Source organism: Adiantum capillus-veneris, chromosome 24 (genome assembly GCF_014529385.1).
Source record: "Adiantum capillus-veneris isolate H3 chromosome 24, ASM1452938v2, whole genome shotgun sequence".
NCBI classification, from domain to species: domain Eukaryota; kingdom Viridiplantae; phylum Streptophyta; class Polypodiopsida; order Polypodiales; family Pteridaceae; genus Adiantum; species Adiantum capillus-veneris.
In genome coordinates, this window is record NC_140954.1 from 82,409,559 (window position 1) to 82,435,391 (window position 25,833).

The window sequence follows — 25,833 nt, forward strand, 5'->3', positions numbered from 1 at the left end:
AATCACAAGCAGGAGGCATTACAAGCAGCAAGGGTAGCCTTGAGACAAGTGTCCCCCTTTCCCCTTTGAGAGAGAGGGCTAGATAAATGCTAAATCATTTAATTAAATCTCCTAAATTATTATTGGACCCCTTGGGTGGCCAACCAATAGGCTTCAGGCACACCATGAGGGCAACATGAGGAGGAACTTGACAAGTGTCCCTTTTGCTTTCTTTGTACCATGCATGCCTTGTGTGAGTGTGTGGGTGTTCTCTCTCATCCCCCCTCATGTAGGGCTCGCCCCCTCCTTGTAGGGATTGAATCTTTGACTTTTTGACACCTGAAGCCCCTCATGCATAGGCCTAGTTCCCACCACAGAGCCAAGCACTTTAAGCTTGGGCTGGGTTCTCACCTCAAGTGAAACCCTAGCATCTCAAGCATGTCAAGCACCTCAAGCATCTCAATCATCAAGCATAACAAGTAGGACAAGCACCTCGAGTTGGGTCGGGTTCCCGCGCCTCAAGCTCAGCCCTAGCTTACCTAAGGTCAAAGGCCTTTTACACACATTATTGGAGGTCTTCTATGAAGCTAACCCTAAGGTATTATGCTCCATTTGTTAGCCTTGCTCTTTGATACACCATTTCTCATTTGGGCCCCTTTACCATTGGCCCCGTGTTGAGATAGATCTATAAGCACATGTCTATATCTTAACGCTTGTTCACGTTTATTCTCCCACATTAAGTGATCAATTTAATATGAGAAAATCATTTGGGTTGGTTAGATATTAGATATTAGATTTTATGACACGGAAGGGAGAGCCTTCCGTTCCTTTAGTGAGAGAGTGCAATGGACACAAACAAAGTGAATGGACACTGTGCGTGAAGGTGCTGAGATTGAGAGAGAGAGAGAAGAGAATACGACACCAGAGATGTTCTCAAACCCTCCTCCAAGGGCCCCACTCTCTATGGCGAGAGCGGTCTACTTATGATTGCACAAATCTCTACAATGCTTGGACTTGCTGACGATGTCAACGACGAGACGGGCTGATATTTGAGAATGCTAAGGGCTGAAATCTGCAAATTTTTATCTACTGAATTCTAACTCTATGTCGATGACGATGATGATGGCGACGATGCGACGACGACGCGCTGAAAACGCAGATGCTGAAATCTGCGTTTTCCGGGCTGAATCTGCAAACTCCGCGGGATCTGACTGTGCGGCGAGGATCTGCTGCGAGAAGGTGAGATCTGCGAGGTTCGGGACTTCTTCTACGGTAACTGACTGCTGAAAACTGAAAACGCTGGTTCTAGGGCTGAATCTATCGCGATGGAATTGCAAAACGCCGAGGCCGATCTGCAAACCAAAAATGCTAGGGCTGATTTGGTTCCTACGGTGGAAATCTGCTAACGCTAGGAATCTGCTGTCTTCTGTGGGGAATCTGCTAACGCTAGGGCTGATGTGTTGTCTAGGGCTGATCTGTTGTTGTTGTGCAAATCTGCTAACGCTAGGAGTCTTTTGCTCCTTGTTGTCGCCAAGCTGTTTGCCGATGCAGAAACGCTTGTTGATCTGGTCCAAAAACGCCAGCCTTCGTGTGATGCAAAATCGTTAGGCTTCTTGGGGGTTTTGCTGAGAAGTTGCCTGTTGAGCGTGTGCTCCTGCTGCCTCTTTTGCCAGAAAGTGCTAGCGCTAGGTTTGCTTATATACAAACTTAGCGAAATTGTCCTACCTACTTTCCAACAAAAGTCACTTAAAAATAATAAGTGAAAAATGTCAAAAATAGGGAAAATAGGTCTAATGCACTGGAAAATTCCCCTGATGGATTCTGATGGGAATGCTGATGATCATGTTGTGTGCAACCCGAGGATACGCATCTAATCTAAGTGTCTAGACATGCACGGTCTGCGAACGGACTCACAAAAGTGACAGATCACTTCTTATTCTAGACTAACTTGACTGACTGAACCCTAGTCGTGCTGTAGCTTGTCCACGGACACATAGGGTTGGATGTGTCACGTGACATTTGGTGTGGAGTTTGGACTCTATTCAACTTTAAGTTAATGTTCTTTTTATGAAGAATCAAGATGCTTTTGTGACGGATGATCCCAATTCATGTGTTGTGTGTAGTGCGTTTGCAACCGGTTATTGCGTCGGCGCGTGGCGCAATCACGTGTAAGCCTTAAGACTGATGCATCATTGCAAAGCATGCCTAAATAGGATTCTACTTGGACTAATGGATGTGTATGGCTCTCTACTAACATATAGGTCAAATCCAACTTAATTTAAGCATATTTTAAGCTTACCGTTTCGGCCCCCGTTCCCATTTTGCTTTTCCGGGGGCTCCCCGTTCCCGTTCCGTTTAACTTTACTTCCTATTTAGAGATGGATTTTTCCTCTTGAGGAGGGTCACGAAAAATGCCGATTAGAGATAGAGACCAAAGGATAGAGCTAGAGCAATTGGTATCTCCCCTCATTATCAACACTATGATAAGAAATATCGTCCAATGCATCACCATTGGAAGACAACACTTCCAACTTCCGAAGCTTTAGTGAGAGGAACTGGAGAAGAGCGTTCATCATGTGGAAGAGAGGAAAAGGAGAGCCAAGCCCGAAGATAAAGTGAAAGACCTAGGAGCCAAAGGCCCTTTTAAAGGAACATGCTCATGGAAGACCACATCACGGCTAACCATGGTCTCCTTCCTCTCCATCATAAAGGATATAATAGCCCTTGAAAAGAGAGTTGTAGTGCTAAGTGAACAAAATTCATCCGGTTGGACTTGGGTCAAAATTCCCTCTTTGCTTCTTTGGAACATGGAGATAGGCATCGCTCTGAAAAGCAAAAAACGGAAGACCTCTGATTTTCTACCAAAGTAAGCCTTAAATGGAGTCTGACGGGGAAGGGAAGTTGTAGAAGACTGGTTGAGGGTATGAATAGCTGTAGCAATGGCCTCATCTCACAAAGACTTGGGCAAATCTCAATTTTCAAGCATAGTTTGGCCATCTCCACCAAAGTCCTATTCTTCCACTCCATCACTCCATTCTTCGAGGGCGATCCAATATTCGCAAGCTCACGCTTGATGCCAAGGTCTTCACAATATTGTACAAAAGCATTGGAGATAAACTCTCCACCTTGTTTGCACAATTGTGCGCCGATTCTTAAAGATCTCAAAAGCCTCATCATTGTGCTTCAGGGAAATATACCCAAGTAAAGAGGTTGAAATCATCCACCAAGAGCATGAAATATGCATAGGTCAGTGTGAACAAACTCCAACATTACAAAAGCTCGGTGTGTAGAGTACTTTTGAATAGCCTCTTACTGCTGCTTCCAACCAATACACGAAGTGCATTGTCCTCCAGCATTGAGTAATCTTTTGATCACAATAAAATGGGGGTGCCATGGAAAAAATAATACCTTAGCTATAAAAGTACCACATCACCATAAATGTGCCAAGTGGCACACTTATGCCACATCGTCTAAAAAAGACATGGCGCAAAACTGCAGTATACTTGGACTGTGACTCGTGAAGACCTAGGAACTGGGGTCCCACTTGCAAATTGTTTGTACAATGTATGGATTGAAAAATATTTAAAAAACCCTGTTTCTTATCTGTTTTAGCCTCTGCTGAACTTTGAAACCTCGATTTTTCCGTTTCCTTTTCTTCTATTTCCATTGCGAGTGGTGACTTGAACCTTGATCGTTTATGCTCCCTTGCTTCTCATTACTTGGTATTTTGACTGCCTTGCGATGGCACAGGTCGATAGCTAGGCTTGCGGGCGAAGAAAGAGCCTCACAATGCTGCTGATGGTATGTAGTTGAGGGGGGAAGGAGCGTGGCACAGAGGCTTTGTGTGGCAGGCCTTAGCTCTCTCTCTCTCTCTCTCTCTCTCTCTCTCTCTCTCTGGTGGGAATCCATATTTACAATATGTTGCAGATCATGTGACGTCTCACAAATCACTACTGACACCTGCACTCTGACTAATGCATCCCGGATGACTTAAGAAATTTTTCATGATTTTGTTTTTGATAATCTGCCATGTAATAGACTTTCTGCATATTCTCTCTCTCTCTCTCTCTCTCTCTCTCTCTCTCTCTCTCTCTCTCTCTGGTGGGAATCCATATTTACATTATGTTGCAGATCATGTGACGTCTCACAATCGAGACATCACTACCAACACCTGATGCATCCTGGATGACAAAGACATTTATACATGCTAGAGATATGTTGGCAGAGGTTCTTGCAGTTCTATCCAATCGTGCCACGTGTGAGGGTCTACGTGAGACTTGGAGATTGCCTACTGTGGTGGCTATCTTCAAGGCAGGTGATCCTATGGAGCCTGGAAACTACCATACTATTATGATTGGACACACATTGGCACGGTTGTATGCATCTATCCTTGAGCAGCAGTTGAGCAAATCGGCAGAGAGTGAGGACATGCGAGCAATAGGACAGGCCGGTTTTAGGAGAGGCTTCTCCACTCTTGACCATATTCTGACACTCAGAGCCATCATTGAGGAGGGTAGGGCACATGGGAGACGGATTTATTGTAGCTTTGTGGATTTCCGCAAAGCATTTAACATGGAGCCTTGAACCAGATTGATGCGCAGAGACTACAAGAGATGAGAGTGCCCATTGAGTTGATTTGGGGGATCATGTCTCTATACAGATCAATGGTGGCACATGTACGCATTCTAGAGGGGATATCTGATTTAGTTCACTCCTTTATTGGAGTGAAACAAGGCTGTCCATTGTCTCCTACTCTATTTGATGTGTAAAGATGAGGTTTCTGATTACATTGACAGAGATGGTGACAGAGGTGCCCAACTGACAGGCATGGATTCCATTGTTGTTATATGCTGATGATATTGCGTCTATCTGTGAATCAACGGAGGGTATGCGGGGACATTTGGATGCATTACATAGCTTTGTGGAAGATAGTGGATTGTCTGTAAACCTTGGTAAAACCAAGGTTATGGTGTTTAACAACACACCACAATGGAGCAGGAGTTCAACACCTACATTCACTTATGGTCAAGAGATTGTGGACTGCATAGATGGATACACTTATCTTGGGGGGAGGTTTTCTTTGAAAAAAGCAGCAAAGACTAGATTGACCAAAGCTTATGTGGCCTTGGGAGGATTGGAGAGGATATGTTCACAGGTTCAATTCTTGGAACCTCAAACAAAGCTTTGGCTCTTTGATACCTTGGTAGCTTCAGCTATGCTCTATGGGGTTCAGGTTTGGGGACTCTCTGTGGGTCAGGATGGGTGGAGAGGCCCTTGGTATCTATGATCTCTCGGCTGATTAGAGCCAAGGCATGCGTGCCACACGAGATTATTAGAGCGGAGTTAGCAGCCCCCCCTATGGAGATAGAGCGCTTACCAGATGAGTCTCCTTTATGCAAAGCTTATGGATACTACCAAAGATAGATATGCTAGATTGACCCTTGAGTCCTCCAGAAAATTAGCTTTAGAGGGGGACACATCAGTCTGGTATGCACAAATGTCATCATGGTTCCAAATACATGGCTTGAGCATGGACAGCTTGCCTCCCTTCCAACACTCCCTTGATGCACCATCGTTGTCTCTTACATGGGTGGAGATTACTAGACTCGTTCGCCAGGACTTGACCCAGTTCGACGTCAAGAGAACATGGATAGAGCCAACACAGGAGTTGGGCACGAAGATGGCTTTATATAGAGAGCATCTTCTCCAACTCACAGGGGATGGGTTTGTAATTCGACCCAGCTATATGGATACACATCTATCTCATGGGTTATGGTGTTTTATTGTCCAGATACGGACATCTTCACACCAGCTTGAGATCGAGACTGGAAGATTCAGAGGGATACTAGCAGCTAGTAGGATATGCTGTCTATGCTATACAGAGCCAGAGACGGAGATGCATTATATATGTTAGTGCACAATGTATTACGAGATACGGGGTTGTTTCCACTGTCTATTCAGAGAAGGCTTCGGAGCCTTCTTTAGAGTCATGAGCTATCAGGACCAGAGATGTCTTGGACTGTACCAACTTGAGTTACACAAACACAGAGATAGTTCACTGAGGAGATGTGGAGAGAGACAATGCCAGAGATAGATTACTGATTTCTTCACACCAAACATTGGACAGATAGATGGGTTTGTGATTCGACCCAGCTACATGGATACACATATGTCTCATGGTTTGCAGTGTGCCATTGGTCAGATACGCACATCCTCACATCAACTAAAGATTGAGACTGGTAGTTTCAAAGGGATACCAGCAGACAACAGAATATGCTGCTTATGCCAGCTAGAGCCAGAGACAGAGCTAAATTACATATGTCATTGCACAGTGTACTATGAGATTCGGGGCCTTTTCCACTTCTTTTTTCAGAGAGGGTTTCGGTCCTTTCTCTAGGGTCATGAGTTATGAGGATCAGAGATGTCTTGAGCTATATCTACTTGAGTTACACAGATATAGAGACACTTTACTGGGGAGAGCTAGAGAGAGACAGTCCGAGAGACAGATTACATATTTCTTTTCACTAGATATGGAACAGCCAGAGGAGCAGCCATCACTGCAGAGCTCAGCTCACACTCATTTGACCACTACCGGCACTCTCATCGACCGATCACTGGAGCTACGGAGATCCAGACGGCCACAATTGAGGAGAGGGGCTGCATAGCATCGACGGAGACGACAGCAGAGGATTCAAGCCATACTCTCTCGACATCCAGAGTGCAGATGAGGATAGATTCTAGTAGTAGAAGTAGTTTTGTTCTAGTCTTTTTGTACCCAGACATGGTATCAGATTCACAATTTTGTAACAGTTTTGGTCTCATAGGTAATTTTGGCCTTTTGGAGACGTTAATATAACATTTCATTTCATCTCTCTCTCTCTCTCTCTCTCTCTCTCTCTCTCTCTCTCTCTCTCTCTCTCTCTCTCTCTCTCTCTCTCTCATTGAGGAGGAGGGCAGTAGAGACTAGACTGACCAGAGCCCATGCAGCATTGGGTAGATTGGAAAGGATGCGTTCACAGGTTCAGTTTCAGGAGCCTAGGACGAAGCTCTGGCTCTTTGACACTCTGGTGGCTTCTGCATTACTTTATGGAGCTGAGATTTGGGGACCTTCATTAGATCATCACGGGAAGACAGGCCGCAGTGATGGATGGGGGGACATGGGAGAAGCCTCTGGTCTCTATGATCTCGCGTCTCATTAGAGCCAAGGCCTCAGTACCACGTGCTATTGTTCGAGCAGAGCTAGCTGCCCCCCCACTAGTGGTTGAGGCGCTCACCAGATCGGTCTCCTTCAGACACCGCATGTGGGAACTTCCCAGAGACAGATATGCCCGCCTTGCACTTGAGTCCTCTCGACAGTTAGCCATGCAGGGAGATACAGCATGCTGGTATGGGGAGATGACATTATGGTTTCAGGCGCATGGGTTCAGCATAGACAGATTGCCTCCCTTCCAGTACTCACTGGATGCACCCTCTCTGACTCTTACACAGTCCGAGATCACCGGGCTCATCCACCAGGACTTGACTCAGCTAGACACCAGGAGGACATGGATACAGCCAGCACAGGAGCTGGGCACGAAGATGGCTTTCTATAGAGAGCATCTCCTCCAGCTTACGGTTGATGGCTTTGTGACGAGGCCGAGATACATGGACACCCACTTGTCTCATGGGATACGATGTGCTATCGGCCAGATACGTACATCTTCACACCAGCTGCGGATCGAGACTGGGAGATACAGCGGAGTAACAACAGAGGCCAGGACATGCCCCCTGTACGACATCGAGCCTGAGACCGAGCGACTAAGCTTGGAAGATCCAGACGCCCACGACTGCGGAGGACTACACAGCATCGACGGAGGCTGCATCAGAGGATTCGGATCACTTTGGCTCGACATGCACGACGCCCGGTCAGACTACTTACCATGGAGGAGATTGATGAGATCCGCCAGCGACGACCGATGCTGGATCTCTTGTGATCTAGCTATCCCAGGTAGCTGCTGTTCACACCTAGTAGTTTAGGATTCCATAGTATTTTATTGTGACATTTGTCATTTCATTTTTGTCATTATTGTTTGACTTTGTATCAGACCCACATTGTAACTTTCTGGTCTCATAGGTCACTTTGGCCTTTTGAAGACGCTAATATAACATTTCATTTCTCTCTCTCTCGCGATGCTTTGCATAGGTTTGCCCAGGAAAGTGGTTTGTCCGTCAACCTTGGTAAAACCAAGGTCATGGTATTTAATACCACCCCACAGTGGATCAGGAGGTCGGCACCCGCATTCACATAGGGCCAGGAGACAGTGGAGTATACAGATGCTTACACTTACCTTGGAGTGGTTTTTAGTGGGCCAACATTTTCATTGAGGAGGGCAGCAGAGACTAGATTGACCAGAGCCCATGCAGCATTGGGTAGATCGGAAAGGATGTGTTCACAGGTTCAGTTTCAGGAGCCTCGGACGAAGCTCTGGCTCTTTGACACTTTGGTGGCTTCAGCTTCTGCATTGCTTTATGGAGCTGAGATTTGGGGACCTTCATTGGATCATCACGGGAGGACAGGCCGCACTGATGGATGGGGGCTGGTCACTATGATCTCGCGGCTCATTAGAGCTAAGGCTTCAATACCACGTGCTATTGTCCGAGCAGAGCTAGCTGCCCCCCCACTAGTGGTTGAGGTGCTCACGAGACCTGTCTCCTTCATACACCGCATGTGGGAACTTCCCAGAGACAGATATGCCCGCCTTACACTTGAGTCCTCGCGACAGTTAGCCATGCAGGGAGATTCGGCATGCTGGTATGGGAGATGACATCATGGTTTCAGGCGCATGGGTTCAGCATAGACAGATTACCTCCCTTCCAGTACTCACTGGATGCACCCTCTCTGACTCTTACACAGGCCAAGATCACCCGGCTCATCCGCCAGGACTTGACTCAACTAGACACCAAGAGGGCATGGATACAGCCAGCACGGGAGCTGGGCACGAAGATGGCTTTCTACAGAGAGCATCTCCTCCAGCATACGGAGGATGGTTTTGTGACGAGGCCCAGATACATGGACACCCACTTGTCTCATGGGATACGATGTGCTATTGGCCAGATAGGCACATCTTCACTCCAGCTGTGGATCGAGACTGGGAGATATAGCAAAGGCCAGGACATGCCCCCTGTGTGACATCGAGCCTGAGACAGAGTTGCACTACACATGCCATTGCCCCGTCTACTACGAGATACGAGGCCGCTTCCATTGCTTGTTCAGAGAGGGCTTTGGACCACTCTCCAGAGTCATGGAGTACGAGGATCAGAGATGTGTGGGTTTGTTTTTGCTCGAGCTACGCAGACACGGAGAGAGCTTGATGGGAGGAGAGGCTAGCCAGTCTCAGAGATAGATCACAGGCTTCTTTAGAGCTGTCCACTGGACACCCGGAGGAGCTACTACCACAGCAGAGCTCGTCGCCTCACACCAGAGGCACATTGATCGACCGAGCGACCGAGCTGGGGAGATCCAGACGCCCATGACTACGGAGGACTACACAGCAGCGACGGAGGCTGCATCAGAGGATTCAGGTCACTTTGGCCCGACATGCACGACGCCCGGTCAGACTACATACCATGGAGGAGATTGATGAGATCCGCCAGCGACCGATCTTGGATCTCTTGTGATCTAGCAATCCCAGCTAGCTGCTTAGTTCACACCTAGCAGTTTAAGATTCCATAGTATTTTATTTTGTCATTTTGTCATCTTGTTACTCTGACTTTGTATCAGATCCACCACATTGTAACTTTCTGGTCTCATAGGTCACTTTGGCCTTTTGAAGATGTTAATATAAGATTTTATTTCATCTATGATTTCATAGAGGCCCTTGGTATCTATGATTTCTAGGCTGATTAGAGCCAAGACCTCAGTTCCACATGACATCATACGAGCGGAGCTAGCTACCCCACCTATGGAGATTGAGGCACTTAACCAGATCAGTATCATTTGTACACAGCTTATGGGACACCACCAGGGACAGATATGCTAGGCTTGCTCTTGAGTCATCCAGACAACTGGCATTATAGGGAGATACATCCTGCTGGTATGTGAAACCGGCCTGTTCAATCCAAAAAGGGCGGTAGACTTTACTTTAAACCTTGATTTAGCTTTCACCCATTATTAGTCGTCTATTTTACCTGCGCTATAGTGACACAAGAGAGGGGAATGGGATAGAGATGCTAGAATGCACCTGTATGAGAAGACCGACACCAGATTGGCCCCTAACTTAGGCGCCCCTTTCGGTATTTCTTTATTCTTCAAAAGAGGGAATAAACGCTGTGGTTCCCTACAAGCTGCCCCGCACAAACTCGGCTGAATTTCCACTGTTCCAGCCCGATTTCGGCAGCATAACTGTACTAGAACCCTTCACAGTCAGTATTCCCACGCATTGACTTACTTTCCCGACGCATACGGGCACTTTACAAAACCTGGCGAGAATCTGCAGCACGCTGAATTCTCTGTTTCAGCCCTGAAAATGCGCCAGATCACCTGTACAGCGGTCCCCTTGCGTCCCCGAACCTCCTGGGGGTATTAGGGTCCGTTTAGGGCCAAAACCCTAAACCTGCAAAAATACACAGCAGGCTGTAATTTACTGTTTCGGGCTCCGTTTCGCGTGCCGGTCGCATCCGTAGCAAGTCCTCGAGCTCCCGCACCTGTAGGGCTACTTGCCCTTTGAATCGGACGAGATTTCTGGCGTGAAACCTCTCCGAATTCACCTGTACCTGCGGGGGGATTAGCCGCTAGCTAGTCCAGTACCTGTGCAAGAGGCTCTTGCCTCGGCAATCGCGCATGAACCCACACAACTGTACATTGGTCAAATGAAGAGCCCATTAGAGGGGCATAACATACTGCAAAAGGGGAGAGAGAGGGCAGTGCGTAGCGTACAGGGCATCACTCCTTGCACCGCACTGTACATAGGAGGGAAAGCAAGCACTCCATAGCTCTTAACCTGTGACAGAAGCTGCAAATGAGGCTCTCCCCTCTTCAAATTCAGCGCCACTTCTTGTTGCATGAGGCAAGTGCACCAGAATGTGCCACTTGGCACATTTACAAGCATTTTCCCGTTTCGGGGTTGCCGCCTAAAAATCTCCCAACCGGTTGCCCAATTGACTTCACGGCAGAGCAAGAAAATGTTCCCTTTGTCATTCCGGAGGTAATGACGTCAACACATTTTCAGGTCCCAAAATAGCAGTTCCCTAAATTTTAGGACATGCTGCCATTGTATCTTTCTAGGTCATCCGACCCTCTTTGTACACTGCGGCCACATCCAGAACTGAAATGTAGCCTCTGTAGCAAAGGATTCCACTTTGGCTAGTCAATGACCCCACTTGGCTAACCATAGTCCTTGTCCAACCTTGGTGCTCTCTTGCCCTCAGGCCTGGACTCCCTCTGGACAGTTCCACACTAGCTATGCAATACAGGGCAGTTAGATTTCCCGAGGGGTGTGTCAAAAAGTGAAAGTAAATAGATAATAAGAAAGAAATCAACAAAAAGGATAAATAGTAGTCACACGCTGGTGACATACCCCCCTCTTGAAATCTCAAACGTTCTCGTTTGCATCTATGTCGTACATGCTTACTGTCAACACTGATGTATTCAACAGTTGTCGACACATATACGACACATACATGCTCATTGTCAACTCTGGTGTATTCAACACCTCGTCGACTCATGTATTGCCTGCGTGTGAACCCTGTCCCAATGACGTAGTGGTAGCTGCGCACTCTGCCATTGCTTTGAGTCACTAACTTTCCAATGACAAAATGGTAGCTGCACATTTTGCCACTCTTATAGTACACGTTGGATCCCGTAACACTTTCGAGCATACCCAAACCGACAGTTTAAGAATGCAGTTACGCATGTACTCTTCAATAGAAGCAATCACTGTATCCTTGACAAACTGACAAGAAATACTCACTTCTATAGCACTAACCAACTTTTGGACATTCCATAAGAGCAATTGCCAAACTGACAATCTGTACAGCTCTAACATTCATGTGACAGGTATTTGATTTGAGCTCACTTTAAATACCATGTACATCATTTGTTTCAGAAGCCATTGTCACACTGACAATCCATGTAGCTTTGAAACTCAAGGGGTCAAGGTAGGTTGCAAATCGAAGGCTTCCAGGTAAAGTGATAACACAGTTGGTGACTCTGCAAGTTCACCTTCTTCCATCCACTTAGCATCCATTGGTGGATAGTTTCTGAACTTTACCAAGTAACGCCTAGCAACCTTGCCTTTCACTTTCCTTTCTTTGTGTGCCAAAATCTGTTCAGGGACCAAGATCTCGTCAAGTTCCTCGACTTCCGGCTGATCTTCAGCTGGCATATCTTATGGCACATCACCCACATAGGGTCTAAGAAGACTCACATGAAACGCATTGTGAATCTTCCAACTGTCAGGCAATTTCAGCCTATATGCAACATCACTGATTATGTCGCATACTTGAAAAGGCCCATAGTAACGCATGTTGAGCTTTGGAAACAGTCTTTCCTTGCCCTTCATCTTCTTTAACCTTGCCTTTTCAAAGCGCAAAAGCACCCAATCACTGTATTATTGTATGCATACTCCACCAATGGCAAATACTGCTCCCACTTTCCTTTATGCTCTGACACATAGCACTTCAGCAGATCTAGGACAGTAGAATTTGCCTCTTCTGACTGCCCATCTGTTTGAGGATGAAATGACGAAGAGAATTTGAGCGTGGTGCCCATATTCTCAAACAAACCTCTCCAGAACAAACTTGTCATGCGTGGATCACGGTCGCTAACAATCGACTGTGGCATGCCATGATACTTGAAAATATTGCTCATAAACAAGCGTGCCATCTGATCTGGTTTTATCTTCTTCCTGACAGGAATAAAATGAGCCTGTTTGCTGAATCTGCAAATAATGGTCCAAATACCATCGTTTCCTGTCTGCGTTCTCGGAAGATCAAAGATAAAATCCATAGCAATACTTTCCCATGGTTTATCTGGAATAGGTAGTGGTTGCAATAACCCTGGTGCCTTTTGCCTGTCAAACTTGACCTTTTGGCATATTAGGCATTCTTGCACAAAGGCATCCACATCCCTTCTCAATGTAGGCCAATAGAAGAATGTCTCAACCGCTTTAACTGTAGCATCAATACCACGATGCCCTGCATACGGTGGGACATGACTCTCTTCCATAACTTTGCGTCGCAATGGCTTTGTGACACACAATCTGCCATGCATCATCATGAACCCATCTTTGAGAAGATAGTGTTCATAACGTTGTCCATCCATTAGTTGCTCGAAGACCCTTGCAAAATCTTCATCATTTGCATACTGTTCTCTCATATCATCAAGTTCATGATGATAAGGAATTGACACAGCTGAAATTTGTGGCTTTCTTGACAAGGCATCAGCCACAACGTTCTTCTTGCCTTCCACATGCACAATCTGAAAATGGAACATGGACAAGATATTTGCCCATCGCATATGCTTCTCAGATAACTTTGTCTGTGTCAAGAAGTATCGCAAGGTCTGATGGTCCGTTTGAACAACAAAGTATGCACCTAGCAGATAGTGTTTCCAACTTAAGAGCGCATGAATCACAGCCAGTAACTCTTTCTCATAGACCTGCATGGTCATCTCTGGCCCTTGCAAAATTCTGCTCTCATAGGCTACTACCCTGCCATCTTGCATTAGCACTGCACCAATGCTACTACCGCAGGCGTCACACTGGACCACAAATGACTTCCTAAGATCTGGCAACACAATGACTGGATCTGAAGTCATCTTTTCCTTTAAGAGATTAAAAGCTGAAATCTCTTTCTGTGTCCATCTAAAAGTGACTGCCTTCTTTTGAAGAGCATGTAAAGGTGAAGCAATCTCAGCGAAATTTTGGATAAACCTTCTGTAATAGGAGCATAGTCCCAAAAAGCTTCGGACATCATGCACCGTCTTCAAATTTGGCCATGACTTGATCGCTTCAACTTTTGCAGGATCCATTCTGACAGCATCCTTTGAGACAATGTGTCCCAGAAAGTGAATCTCTTCCAGAAAAAACTCACTTTTCTTTGCATTGATGAGCAACCTATGACTGCGTAGCTCTTTGAACACAATGGCCAAGTGATGCCTATGCTCCTCTTCATTCTTTGAGTAGACTATCATGTCATCAAAGAATGTACCAACAAACTGCTGGTGTGGACGGAAAATTCTGTCCATCATCCTATTGAACGTAGCAGGAGCATTTGTGAGACCCAAGGGCATCACTAAAACTTCGTAAAGGCCAAACGTTGTTCTAAAAGCAGTCTTGTGCACATCCTCTGATCTAATGCGGATCTGATGGTACCCACTCTTTAGATCTATCCTGCTAAACATAGCTGCTCCTTCCAATTTGTCCATAATATCATCAATTCTAGGTATAGGAAACCTATTCTTGTTGGTATTCTTGTTCAGTGCACGGTAGTCGATGCACATACGCCATGAGCCATCCTTTTTCTTCACCAACAACACTGGAGAACAGAATGGAGATGAATTGGGCTGAATCAGCCCCTTTTCTAACAGCTCCTATACTTGGCCCATTATCTCTTTCTGCTGAGCCGCACTAACCCTGTACGGAGGCTTATTTGGTGGGCTACTCCCTGGCACCAAATCTATCGCATGGTCTCGGGTCTCTCTTGCGGTAATTGAGACGGTAATGAATCGGAAAAACAGTCACTATACTATTGTAAAAACATTGACCTTTCTTTATCTAGCACAGATAAATTTGATTCATCACAATCTGACACTTCACGTGCAAAAACCAAGTACGCAGAAAGATGCTTTTTCATTACAGAAGTATTAGCAGAAGGTGATACAGTAGGAATAGACTCCCCTTTAAGCTTTACATCCAAAATGTGAGTCTTTCCCCTGCTCTGTACAGTGATCTTTTTGTTGTAGGCATCCATGATTCCCTGTACACGAAACAACCAAGGAATACCTAACAACACATCACATTCGTCCAGTGGCATGATGTAAAATTCTTCAGCATCTACATAGGACTGGATATGTAAACGCAACTTTCCAATGATGGGTGTCACAGCCTCTGTATAGCCAGGACATGCCAAACCTGCCTCTGCTGTATACGCCATCTCTTCAGGTCTGATTCCCAACTTTGAAGCCAATTCTGGGGAAATGAAGTTGGCTTTGGCACCTGGATCAAAGAAGATAAGCACTGTTTGATCCCTGACCTTTCCCCATGCTCTGCAAAGCTCACTTGCATCTGAATTTGGCTTGTCGCCCACCATATCTGGCACTAGACCAGCCATGGGCTTCTTTCCTTTCTTGTCTTCCTTGTCATCAGAATCAGCTGGCCTTTTCTTTGTAGGACAGTTGTAGGCAATGTGGCCAGGCTGCTCACATATAAAGCATTTGTTCTCTGTCCTCAGGACTTTCTTTTGCTCTTCTGACTTGCAAGGAAAACGTCTTTTCCATTTCTTTGCTGGTCCCTTTTCTGATTCAGCCGTAGCTTTATCTTTCCCTGCGTTGGCTGACTCCTGAGTCCCTTTAGGAGCCTCATTGGGAACGTGCTTCTTGGCTGAATTTTTCTTACCTGATCCTGCCTTGACGCCAGTGTTAAATTCACAATCTTCTCCCTTGAGCAAACCATTCCCAGTGTTTGCTACCTCGATGAGCTGCGTCAAAGTAGTGACTTTTGTCTTCGTGCAGTATTTTCTCAATCCTTTGGGTAGGCCACAACAATATTTTTCAATCTGTTGTGTCAATGGCACAAACCTATAGGAAGTTACTGGAAGTAGAGCTTTCCAAAACTTCCGATTGTAATCATCCAGATTTCTACAAGTGGCAGCATTTAGCTGGTGCCATTCTGTCATGACATCTGCTTCAAAGTCATCAGATAACCATGCTGCTGCAAAAATCTGCTTGAAGTAAATCCATGTGGACGGAGCTTGCCCTTGAAGCAATAAAGTTGTCCACCATTGTCCCGCATTCCCTGTCAAGAAAGTGGCTGCCTTGCGGACCTTTGAAGCCTCTGTAAAGTTTCCCCCTGCATAGGCCTTGTCAAACTGTTGGAGGAATGAGAGAGCCTTCTTCCTGTCATCAAACCCTGTAAAGGTCGTGAATGACACACCTTTGCCACCTTCTTTGTATGGAGTTGGCCTCTCTAGCGGCGTCAAATTGTCATATGGATGTGACTGAAACATGGGAACACTGTTAGGGTTCATCTGTGTGCCTTGGCCGCTATTAACTTGACCTGGAAATGCCATATTTGGCTGCTGATTTGTAATTCCAGCCATACCAAAATTTGCTTGTGGCATCCCAAATTGGCCTTGAGTGCTCTGAAACCCTGGTTGCATACCCATGACACTGTACATGGGGTTAGGCATCATCGTTTGAGCACCCCCGAACACTGTTCCTGGCGTGTAAAACTGATTTCTAGGTGCATGACCAGCCATGCTCTGGAATACCGATCCACCTCCAAAATAGCCAGGGTGTACTGAAGGTGGTGGGAAGACCTGTTGCATAGCCTGTAGGTTGCTTCCCTGCCCATTAGAACCAGCTATACGCTGCTGAAAGGTGGCTGGCTGAACCGGTACAGCTTGAAAAACTGGCATCTCAGCCACCTGTTTTTGCACCTTAGGCATAGGTTGTGGAGACTGCATGTTCTCCGTCAAGTGTACAGGTGCTTCCATTGACTGTGCGGTATGAATCACCTGTGCTCGAGCCTTAACAGGCTTTTGAATATGATCTAGTGACCCAACTTGTTGAGACGGAACAGGAGGTTGCAAAAAGGCTAAAAACCTCGGGTTCTGCATTACTTGTGTGAACATAGCCACAGCAGTAGCCAACTGGGTCCTGAATATATCGTCATCTGTCTGTGGTGGTATTGAGCACTCACCCACTTCATGTGTCTGTTGACCCTGTGCAGAGGAAACCTCTTCAGTCACATCATCTGGTCTGTCAGCCATAATTGCAATTCCCTTTGTCTGGTCTATGATCCCTTGTGTCTTCAAGCCCAAAACTGACCAAGGCTTACTTCTATGGGAAAAAGTGATTTAATCCCGTCGATGGAACCATGGAACCGGCCTCTTCAATCCAAAAAGGGCGGTAGACTTTACTTTAAACCTTGATTTAGCTTTCACCCATTATTAGTCGTCTATTTTACCTGCGCTATAGTGACACAAGAGAGGGGAATGGGATAGAGATGCTAGAATGCACCTGTATGAGAAGACCGACACCAGATTGGCCCCTAACATAGGCGCCCCTTTCGGTATTTCTTTATTCTTCAAAAGAGGGAATAAACGTTGTGGTTCCCTACAAGCTGCTCCGCACAAACTCGGCTGAATTTCCACTATTCCAGCTCGATTTCGGCAGCATAACTGTACTAGAACCCTTCACAGTCAGTATTCCCACGCATTGACTGACTTTCCCGACGCATACGGGCACTTTACAAAACCTGGCGAGAATCTGCAGCACGCTGAATTCTCTGTTTTCAGCCCCGAAAATGCGCCAGATCACCTGTACAGCGGTCCCCTTGCGTCCCCGAACCTCTTGGGGGTATTAGGGTCCGTTTAGGGCCAAAACCCTAAACCTGCAAAAATACACAGCAGGCTGTAATTTACTGTTTCGGGCTCCGTTTCGCGTGCCGGTCGCATTCGTAGCAAGTCCTCGAGCTCCCGCACCTGTAGGGCTACTTGCCCTTTGAATCGGACGAGATTTCTGACGTGAAACCTCTCCGAATTCACCTGTACCTGCGGGGGGATTAGCCGCTAGCTAATCCAGTACCTGTGCAAGAGGCTCTTGCCTCGGCAATCGCGCATGAACCCACACAACTGTACATTGGTCAAATGAAGAGCCCACTAGAGGGGCATAACATACTGCCAAAGGGGAGAGAGAGGGCAGTGCGTAGCGTGCAGGGCATCACTCCTGGCACCGCACTGTACATAGGAGGGAAAGCAAGCACTCCATAGCTCTTAACCTGTGACAAAAGCTGCAAATGAGGCTCTCCCCTCTTCAAATTCAGCGCCACTTCTTGTTGCATGAGGCAAGTGCACCAGAATGTGCCACTTGGCACATTTACAAGCATTTTCCCGTTTCGGGGTTGCCGCCTAAAAATCTCCCAACCGGTTGCCCAGTTGACTTCACGGCAGAGCAAGAAAATGTTCCCTTTGTCATTCCGGAGGTAATGACGTCAACACATTTTCAGGTCCCAAAATAGCAGTTCCCTAAATTTTAGGAGATGCTGCCATTGTATCTTTCTAGGTCATCCGACCCTCTTTGTACACTGCGGCCACATCCAGAACTGAAATGTAGCCTCTATAGCAAAGGATTCCACTTTGGCTAGTCAATGACCCCACTTGGCTAACCATAGTCCTTGTCCAACCTTAGTGCTCTCTTGCCCTCAGGCCTGGACTCCCTCTGGACAGTTCCACACTAGCTATGCAATACAGGTCAGTTAGATTTCCCGAGGGGTGTTTCCAAAAAGTGAAAGTAAATAGATAATAAGAAAGAAATCAACAAAAAGGATAAATAGTAGTCACACGCTGGTGACAGTATGCACAGATGAGCTCATGGTTTCAGAGGCATGGTTTTAGCATGGACAAGATGCCCCCTTTCCAGTATTCTCTTGATGCACCATCTTTGGCTCTTACACGGATGGAGATTACTAGACTCATTCGGCAGGATCTTATCCAGCTTGATACCGGGAGGACATGGATAGAGCCATCACGGGAGCTGGGTACGAAGAGGGCTTTCTATAGAGAGCATGTTCTCCAGCTCACGACAGACGGATTTGTCACACGTCCCAGCTACATGGACACACATCTATCTCATGGGTTACGATGTGCCAGAGGCCAGATACGCACATCTTCACACCATCTTGGCATTGAGACAGGTAGATTCAGAGGCATACCAGCAGACAGGAGGATATGTCAGTTATGCCATGCAGAGCCAGAGACAGAGTTTCACTTCATATGTCACTGCACAGTCTACTATGAGATTCGGGGACGCTTTCAGTGTTTATTCAGAGATGGTTTTGACTCGTTAGATAGAGTCATGAAATATCAGGATCAGAGATGTCTCGGATTATTTCTACTTGAGATACAGAGACATAGAGACTCTCTATTGAGAGTGCATAGACAGAGACAGTCCCGGAGACGCATCTCAGATTTTTTCAGTTTGAGTACCACAGAGGCAGAGGGGCCACCACCACAGAGCTCGGTTCCCACCCATACACACACCAGTGGTACTCTCATTGACTGAGCTATAGAGTTGGGGAGACCGAGACGACCACGACTGAGGGGAGCCACGCAACACCGACGGAGATTGCGGGAGAGGATCCACAGGATTCTAGCACGACACCCAGAGTGTCGATCGGGATAGGCTTCATGCTACTGCTATATTGTATCATGGTGACACTTATCCCCACTTTGTACCTTTTGAGGCATTATACCATTGCTCAGCTTACCAGCCACCCATAGGAGTCCGTAGCACTCCTATCTCAGTTTCTAGTTTGTAGTTTTCTTTGTTTGTACCCAGACTTGGTAGTAGACTCACCAATGTAATCGGTTTGGTCTTATAGGTCATTTTGGCCTTTTGTAGACGTTAATATATCATTTCATTTCATTTCTCTCTCGCATTCGTGGCCTCTCGTAGGGTATGCAACTCCAACTTGATTTCATTCACCAACTTACAAGGTTGTGAATTGTCTTCGAAAGCTCTCATTGAACTTGTTTAGCTTCCTTGGATAGGTCCTCATACAATCAGTTTGGGGTTCTTTTAATTGCTGTTGTAAGGCTCTTGAATGACTGCCCATACTCATTAGATTATTCAAGGCTACATTAAATTGAGATGGTTTTTAGTATGCTCAGGTTTTCTCGAAGAGGACTTTGTAAGTGTTAACAACCGCTTTGGTGGTTTCTTTGTTTCGTTTAGATGGTTTCAATCTTTAATTGAAATTACTATTCAGTTAATGAGGTGGGTCTTTTATATTTTGCAGCCTTTGTTTCATGATGGTGGAAAAGAATGGAAATGCTGCAAACAACGTAGCCATGATTTCGGCCTTTTTATGGAAATTCTTGGGTAAAGACTGTAGGCCTCAAGAGTATGTATTGTTATGCTATTGTTCTATGATAACACACACACACACACACCCCCACCCCCCCCGCTCCCTGCTCCGTCGCTTTTGTTTCTTTTCTGTGAAAGGTGTAGCCAACTGGCAGTGTAGTCTGTGGTTTGCGAAGAACTTACATGCTTTTGATTTTTGGTTTGATGTGTTGTGCAATTCTTCGACAAGCTACTGATCTAGGAATAAAATGATAGTTCTACAAAGTTTCTATTTCATGAACCAGAAAGTCATCGAGCATCTTTCTTGGTTCTAATACCTATGAAACATGTTCTAAGAAAACACAATTGCTGGTTATTGAGGTTTGCCACGTACGATTTTGCATGTATAGACAATCAAAATTTGCTAAATTCTGCTTTGTTGCTCACATCAGGAAAGATAATAGATAACGTTGGACGCTTTGCATTTAGAGGGCTGCCCCATAGGCCCCTTAAAGGCGGTATTGGAGGGCCCTTCACTTGCCTGATGGGTGCCCCATATACTTGTGATTGCCGCATGTACAGGAAAAGGTGGTTACCGCTTCTTGGGGTGCCTCAAGCACTTCCCACATTGCAGTTGCAGTGTTTCAACTTATGGCAATGCTGCATGCTGTGATGATGGGGGCAGAGCCTGTGTGCAGCCATCGTAAGGGGTGCTGATGGCGGCAGCTCTTGTTGGAAAATAGCAGAGGTGGAGGATGCTGCTGGTGAGGACGAGCAGCGATTAGCATGGGGATGGATAGAGCCAGTTTGACAGGGTGTTGAGATTATTATGGATGGCACATTTTTTATTGGGCCCTCTGTTCATTAAAGGATCCCCCAATTGCAAGGCTCTTCAGAGGTGTATGGGGGAGCCCTCTTAGTCAAAAGTTTTTGAGTCATTGGCTGATGCTTTTGCTGCAGCACCTCCCATTCTTTACTTTGGTTTGAAATCAACAGTCCCAAGTGGACAGATGCTTTGAAATGCTGGTCAAAACGATGTTTATTAAATTGTAGCCCTAAACAAAAAAGTTGAAACCTCTAGAGGGGTCAGCTGAAGCAAGCTGGTAGCAGAGTTTTCTTTCACGAAAAATTAACATGATTAGAGAACGTGCAGAAAAGGCAGCGCTGACCGGATAGACATTTTGTGCTTTAGTATGCAACAATTCTTGATTTGAGGTGGATGAACTTCATTGTAGAAAGTTATTTTTTTGATCTGGTGTTTGCTTGCAAACAGGTGTACAACAGGGAAACACACGTCTGAGAAACCTCAAACAACGTTTACATCTTCAACAAAAAAACATTTCTTGATTCGAGGGATGAACTTCATTGTGGAAAGTTATCTTTTTGATCTGGTGCTTGCTTGCAAACAGGTGTACAACAGGGAAGCACACGTCTGAGAAACCTCAAACAACGATTACATCTTCAACAAAAAAACCTGCATATAATCCAGTTGGAAGTGTAAGCTCTACCGCTGTAGCAAGGGAAGCTTGTCCTAGGTGTACTCAAGGATTTTTCTGTTCTGATCATGGTGTGTTTTTGACTTTTTACTTTTACACATTCAATTTTTGCATGTCTGCTGCCTGAATGGAGCTAAATCCACTGATTCATGCTCATAGGTTCCCAACCTGTAATAAGGAGCTTTTTGCAGCCCAATTTACCCCCGAGCAATGTGACTGATGCAGTGAAGAAAAGTGAAGAACAAGTGAAGGACAATGAAAAGCCGCGAGTTATTGATTTTAATGCAGAGCAAACCTGTAAGAACTGCAAGAAAACATTTACAGAAATGGGGAATCATGATACAGCATGCGACTATCATCCAGGACCTCCTGTTTTTCACGACAGATCTCGGGGTGTAAGTTCTTCATTAACTTCACGTTATTTCAATTATGACCAGGCTGTTTTGTGTTGAAGTTGTAGGAAACAATGTTGTAAGTTTAATTAGAGACAACTAGAGCGCGCTTGGTGCTCAAGGCCTTCCCTTGAAACTCATCCATTCATATATGACTATACTCAGAGCGAATGTTGCAGCCCTTCTCAGAAACTCATTTAAAGAGACAAATTGGTCATCAAATAGAAAGAGTTTACATTGTTGCATCAAATCACACTTGTACATACGTAGTCCTCGAGCAGAGTACTGTCCACTTAGTACTTGAGATGCACTTATAACACAAAGCACCCCTCCATGACTGGGTTGTCCTTTTGATGAAGGAATGGAATATCTCCGCTCTCTGCAGCAGGCACTGCATAAGGCACTACGGCTGAAATATAATAAACCCTTGGAATGGTAGGCTCCAATCCATAAGCCTTAAGGTACAGATCCCTCTTCTAACCACTTGGCATTCAAGGGTGGTGCAACAATCTCTGCTCTGATAATGTCAGGTGATGTATTGAGGGATTGTTGCATATCATAGTCACATCATAATGACCTATGGTCGTTCTGTTTGAGCCCACGAGTGAGCGACTAAGCCGGGTGCCCACATTGCTGCTCCATAAATCAGTGTAGTGGTGACCAATGTGTCGAATAGCGTCTCTTTTCCCTTGGTTCCTGAAGGCTGAAAGTGTGCCTGATGGCACTGTCTCTGTGGCATAGCTAGAGCCGCAGAGTTTATGCATGTGAGTCATATATACAACTCTCTACAATGATCATCATACCATCTATTCTGGGAATGGTCCCAAATCTTGCGGGCTTTCTTGTGTGCGTACAATGAGGGAAGCTGTCCTTAGCTGCCACATGGATCAATGATGCTAACCATCTTGTAATGTTATTCATGTGTGCAATAAGATCCCTAAGTAGAAGGCTGTTATGAACTTTGGTGTCATGGAGGTCCACCAAATCATGTCTCAAGGGAGATGGTGGTGTACGGTGCATGTATCACTGATGAGCTGCGAGCGTGCAAGGGGAAAGTGCCAGGTATGACCGTATGTCTGGTCTACCGTGACGGGCTGTGGAAAAACGGTGAAAAAGGTAATCAGTCCGGTAGCCTCTAAGGACCCCATTACCAAGGTTGAGTTGCCTCTTCATCCCACATCCCCTTAACGCCTGCCTAGAGTTTTTGTAATGTGAAGGGTCTTTGTTTGTGCCATCAGCCTCCATAAGGTCGCGAGCGAGAAGCATTTATGTGTCAAATTTTCCTGTTGGAAGAGCCGGAACCCTTTCTCTAGTTCCAGCTTTTGGAGATTGGCCAGTCTGGCCTTGTGGAGAATGCTAATAAAATAGCTGACCCTACAACTGTGCAACAACTCTGCTGCCCAGCATGCAAAACTGCTGCAATAGGTGAGGTAGAAAAGTATGCCAGATTATCTAATTGATGTTCAGGTTTACGGCCTACTGCTGGTACGAGCATAAATAATTGTGAGCTCCGTAGGCATTTCCAGGGGTTGTTAGGGGGCCTATTGCCTTTGGCTCACTTGATTGGTTTCCAAAACCCTTCATAAAGGTGTGCCTCGTGGATACCATGAATCCATATCACATCCCAAGGAGAACATCTTAACTAAGATACTAAAATTTTCTTAAGATGGAGACAAAGCATCGTGATAAGTGTATGCATCATAAGTCTATCCAGGGCCTCCGACATTAGATCTGGAAACCCTTCATAAAGGAGTGCATCGTGGATTCCATGAATCCATATCACGTCCCAAGGAGAACGTCTAACCAAGATACTAAAATGTGGGTTTTTTCTCAAGATGGAGACAAAGCATTGTGATAGGTGTATGCATCATAAATCTATCAAGGGCCTTATTTTCTTTTTTACCCATTGGGGCTTTTTTTTCCCCTGCGCGTGCGTGCGCGGGAGGGGGGGGGGGGGGGTTGTTTAGCAATGATATTTTGCTTGTGTAAAAATTTAGTTCTAGATGAGCATTTTTGGTGTCCTTTCTTCTCTGATGTCTTGTAGTTTTATGAAAAGCTTGTTGCATTCGTTCTAGTCAGCAAACTTACCAATGTATTGTTTTTTCAGTGGGCATGTTGCAATGTGCATGTGAAGGAGTTCGATGAGTTCTTAGAGATTCCTCCATGTGCTAAAGGATGGCACCGTGGAATTTAGTCCTGAATTTGGCTCTATTTTCAAGATTCTGACATCATTTCTGGAGCTTTTCCATATTCTCACCATATGACTGTACGTGCTTCGAAGGTATGGTATAGAAATCTATGACTTTTGACTGCTATAAAGGTTTGGCATTGTACCATTTATCATTGACAATTTGGGGGGGCGGGGGGGGGGGGGGGGGTAGCTATGATAGGAATCTTCATTAGGTCTCATCAATCTTTATCAGACATTGAATAGGAGCTTTTGCTTCTTTGGTCTCATTGAGATGTGTCTGTAGTGCTCTTTTTTTGACAATGCAGTGTAGCCTAAGGATTTGCTGATCATTGAAAGTTGTGTAAACTTTGGTGCCATGTATGTTTCAATTCTGTGGTAGCATAATGTACAATACTCTTTTAAAAGCTGAGCTGTAAGAACTCAGCTAAATCTATTTAAGAATTGTCTCCACAACTCAGAGATATTTGGTCATTTTGTGACTACCCATCATTAAAGTGCTATGTAAGGTTTTTTAAAAGCCACGTAGCATATGGAGTGTAATGTGGTTTAGTTTTTTGGAACTTGTGTTTAGGGCTATGCATCGCTACTTCTCTGTTTTAAAGACGACTGTTGCCAGGTAATTTAATAGTTCTATTTATGACAATGACGTGACTAGATTGGACTCATTTACCTGATTTGTGCGTGCCAACTTACCTATGATGTTATTGTAGCTCTTAACAAATTTTTATTGTTACAGTTATAAACTCAAAGCAAATAGAACACGGTGTGCTCTGACCTTTTATTTGTAAAATGTGGGAGATTTGAGTAGCTTGTCTGGTTGCATAGGAGGTAGAAAAAAGGAAGCGTTATTAACTCTGACTAGAGGCTGAAGTCCTTTCTATGAGACAAGCTAATGATACAGTTTTTAGTGTCTTTTGGAAATAACATGAGATGACATAGTCACATGATCCACATAAATAATATGATCATAATACTTGCCTCACTGTGCAACACCGAGTGATCCGTATCTACAAAATCCGATGGTTACCAAGTATGCTGTAGACCTCTTATGCCAAGCTTTGGGTGCTTGCTTCAGCTCATGAAGTGCTTTCCTTTGCTTAGGTACATACTCAAGGTGTCTCACATCTTGGTTGCTCCATATATTTCCTCGTCTTGTAAGTCACCATGCAAGAAAGCAATCTTAAGACCCATTCAATGCAAAACCCGACCGTTTGTTGTAGCCATTGCAAAAATGGTATGGATGGTAGTATTCTTCATGACATTGAAAGTCTCGTCATAATCAATGCAATAAGTTTGTGTGTAGCCCTTTTTCACTAATCTAGCTTTGTAGTTGATCATTGAGCCATTTGCATTGTGCTTTGAAATGTATAACGATTTACATTCAATCACATTCTTTTCTTTTGACAACCGAACAAAATTTCATGTCTAATGAGCATGAAGGGCAACCATCTCCTCATTCATAGCTTGGTCCTACTTTGGGTCTCCAATAGCATTCTCAAAGCAAATAGACACTACAACTTGTACAAACTTCTCCATATGGGCACAATGGTGGGCCACATAACGTGGTCCAAAATCACTACCAGGTGCTTTTATTTCTATTTGCATTCTTCTTGCACTTGGAGTTGTCACAAAGGGTATACCAAACTTGTCATCAAGACTTTGCATTGAGCCACTTGAACTAATATCATCACAATCTTCACTCAAACTTAGCATCCTTAAAGCATTAGCAAC

The 25,833-nt window shown here is 45.2% G+C and overlaps 1 protein-coding gene across 2 annotated transcripts; it reads left to right on the plus strand.

Moving 5' to 3' along the window:
* The first annotated feature begins 19,951 nt into the window (after window positions 1-19,951).
* Window positions 19,952-24,555, plus strand: PBS2 (cysteine and histidine-rich domain-containing protein RAR1). Of its 2 annotated transcripts, none has more exons than XM_086499270.1 (4): window positions 19,952-20,059; window positions 21,433-21,590; window positions 21,679-21,914; window positions 24,019-24,555. In XM_086499270.1, the coding sequence occupies exons 1-4, from the start codon at window positions 20,046-20,048 to the stop codon at window positions 24,103-24,105; spliced, it is 495 nt and encodes a 164-aa protein (XP_086355396.1). In that variant the 5' UTR covers window positions 19,952-20,045; the 3' UTR covers window positions 24,106-24,555. The 2 variants fall into 2 exon arrangements, with proteins under 2 accessions (XP_086355396.1, XP_086355397.1); XM_086499271.1 differs by having other exon boundaries at window positions 19,975-20,081.
* The last annotated feature ends 1,278 nt before the right edge of the window (window positions 24,556-25,833 follow it).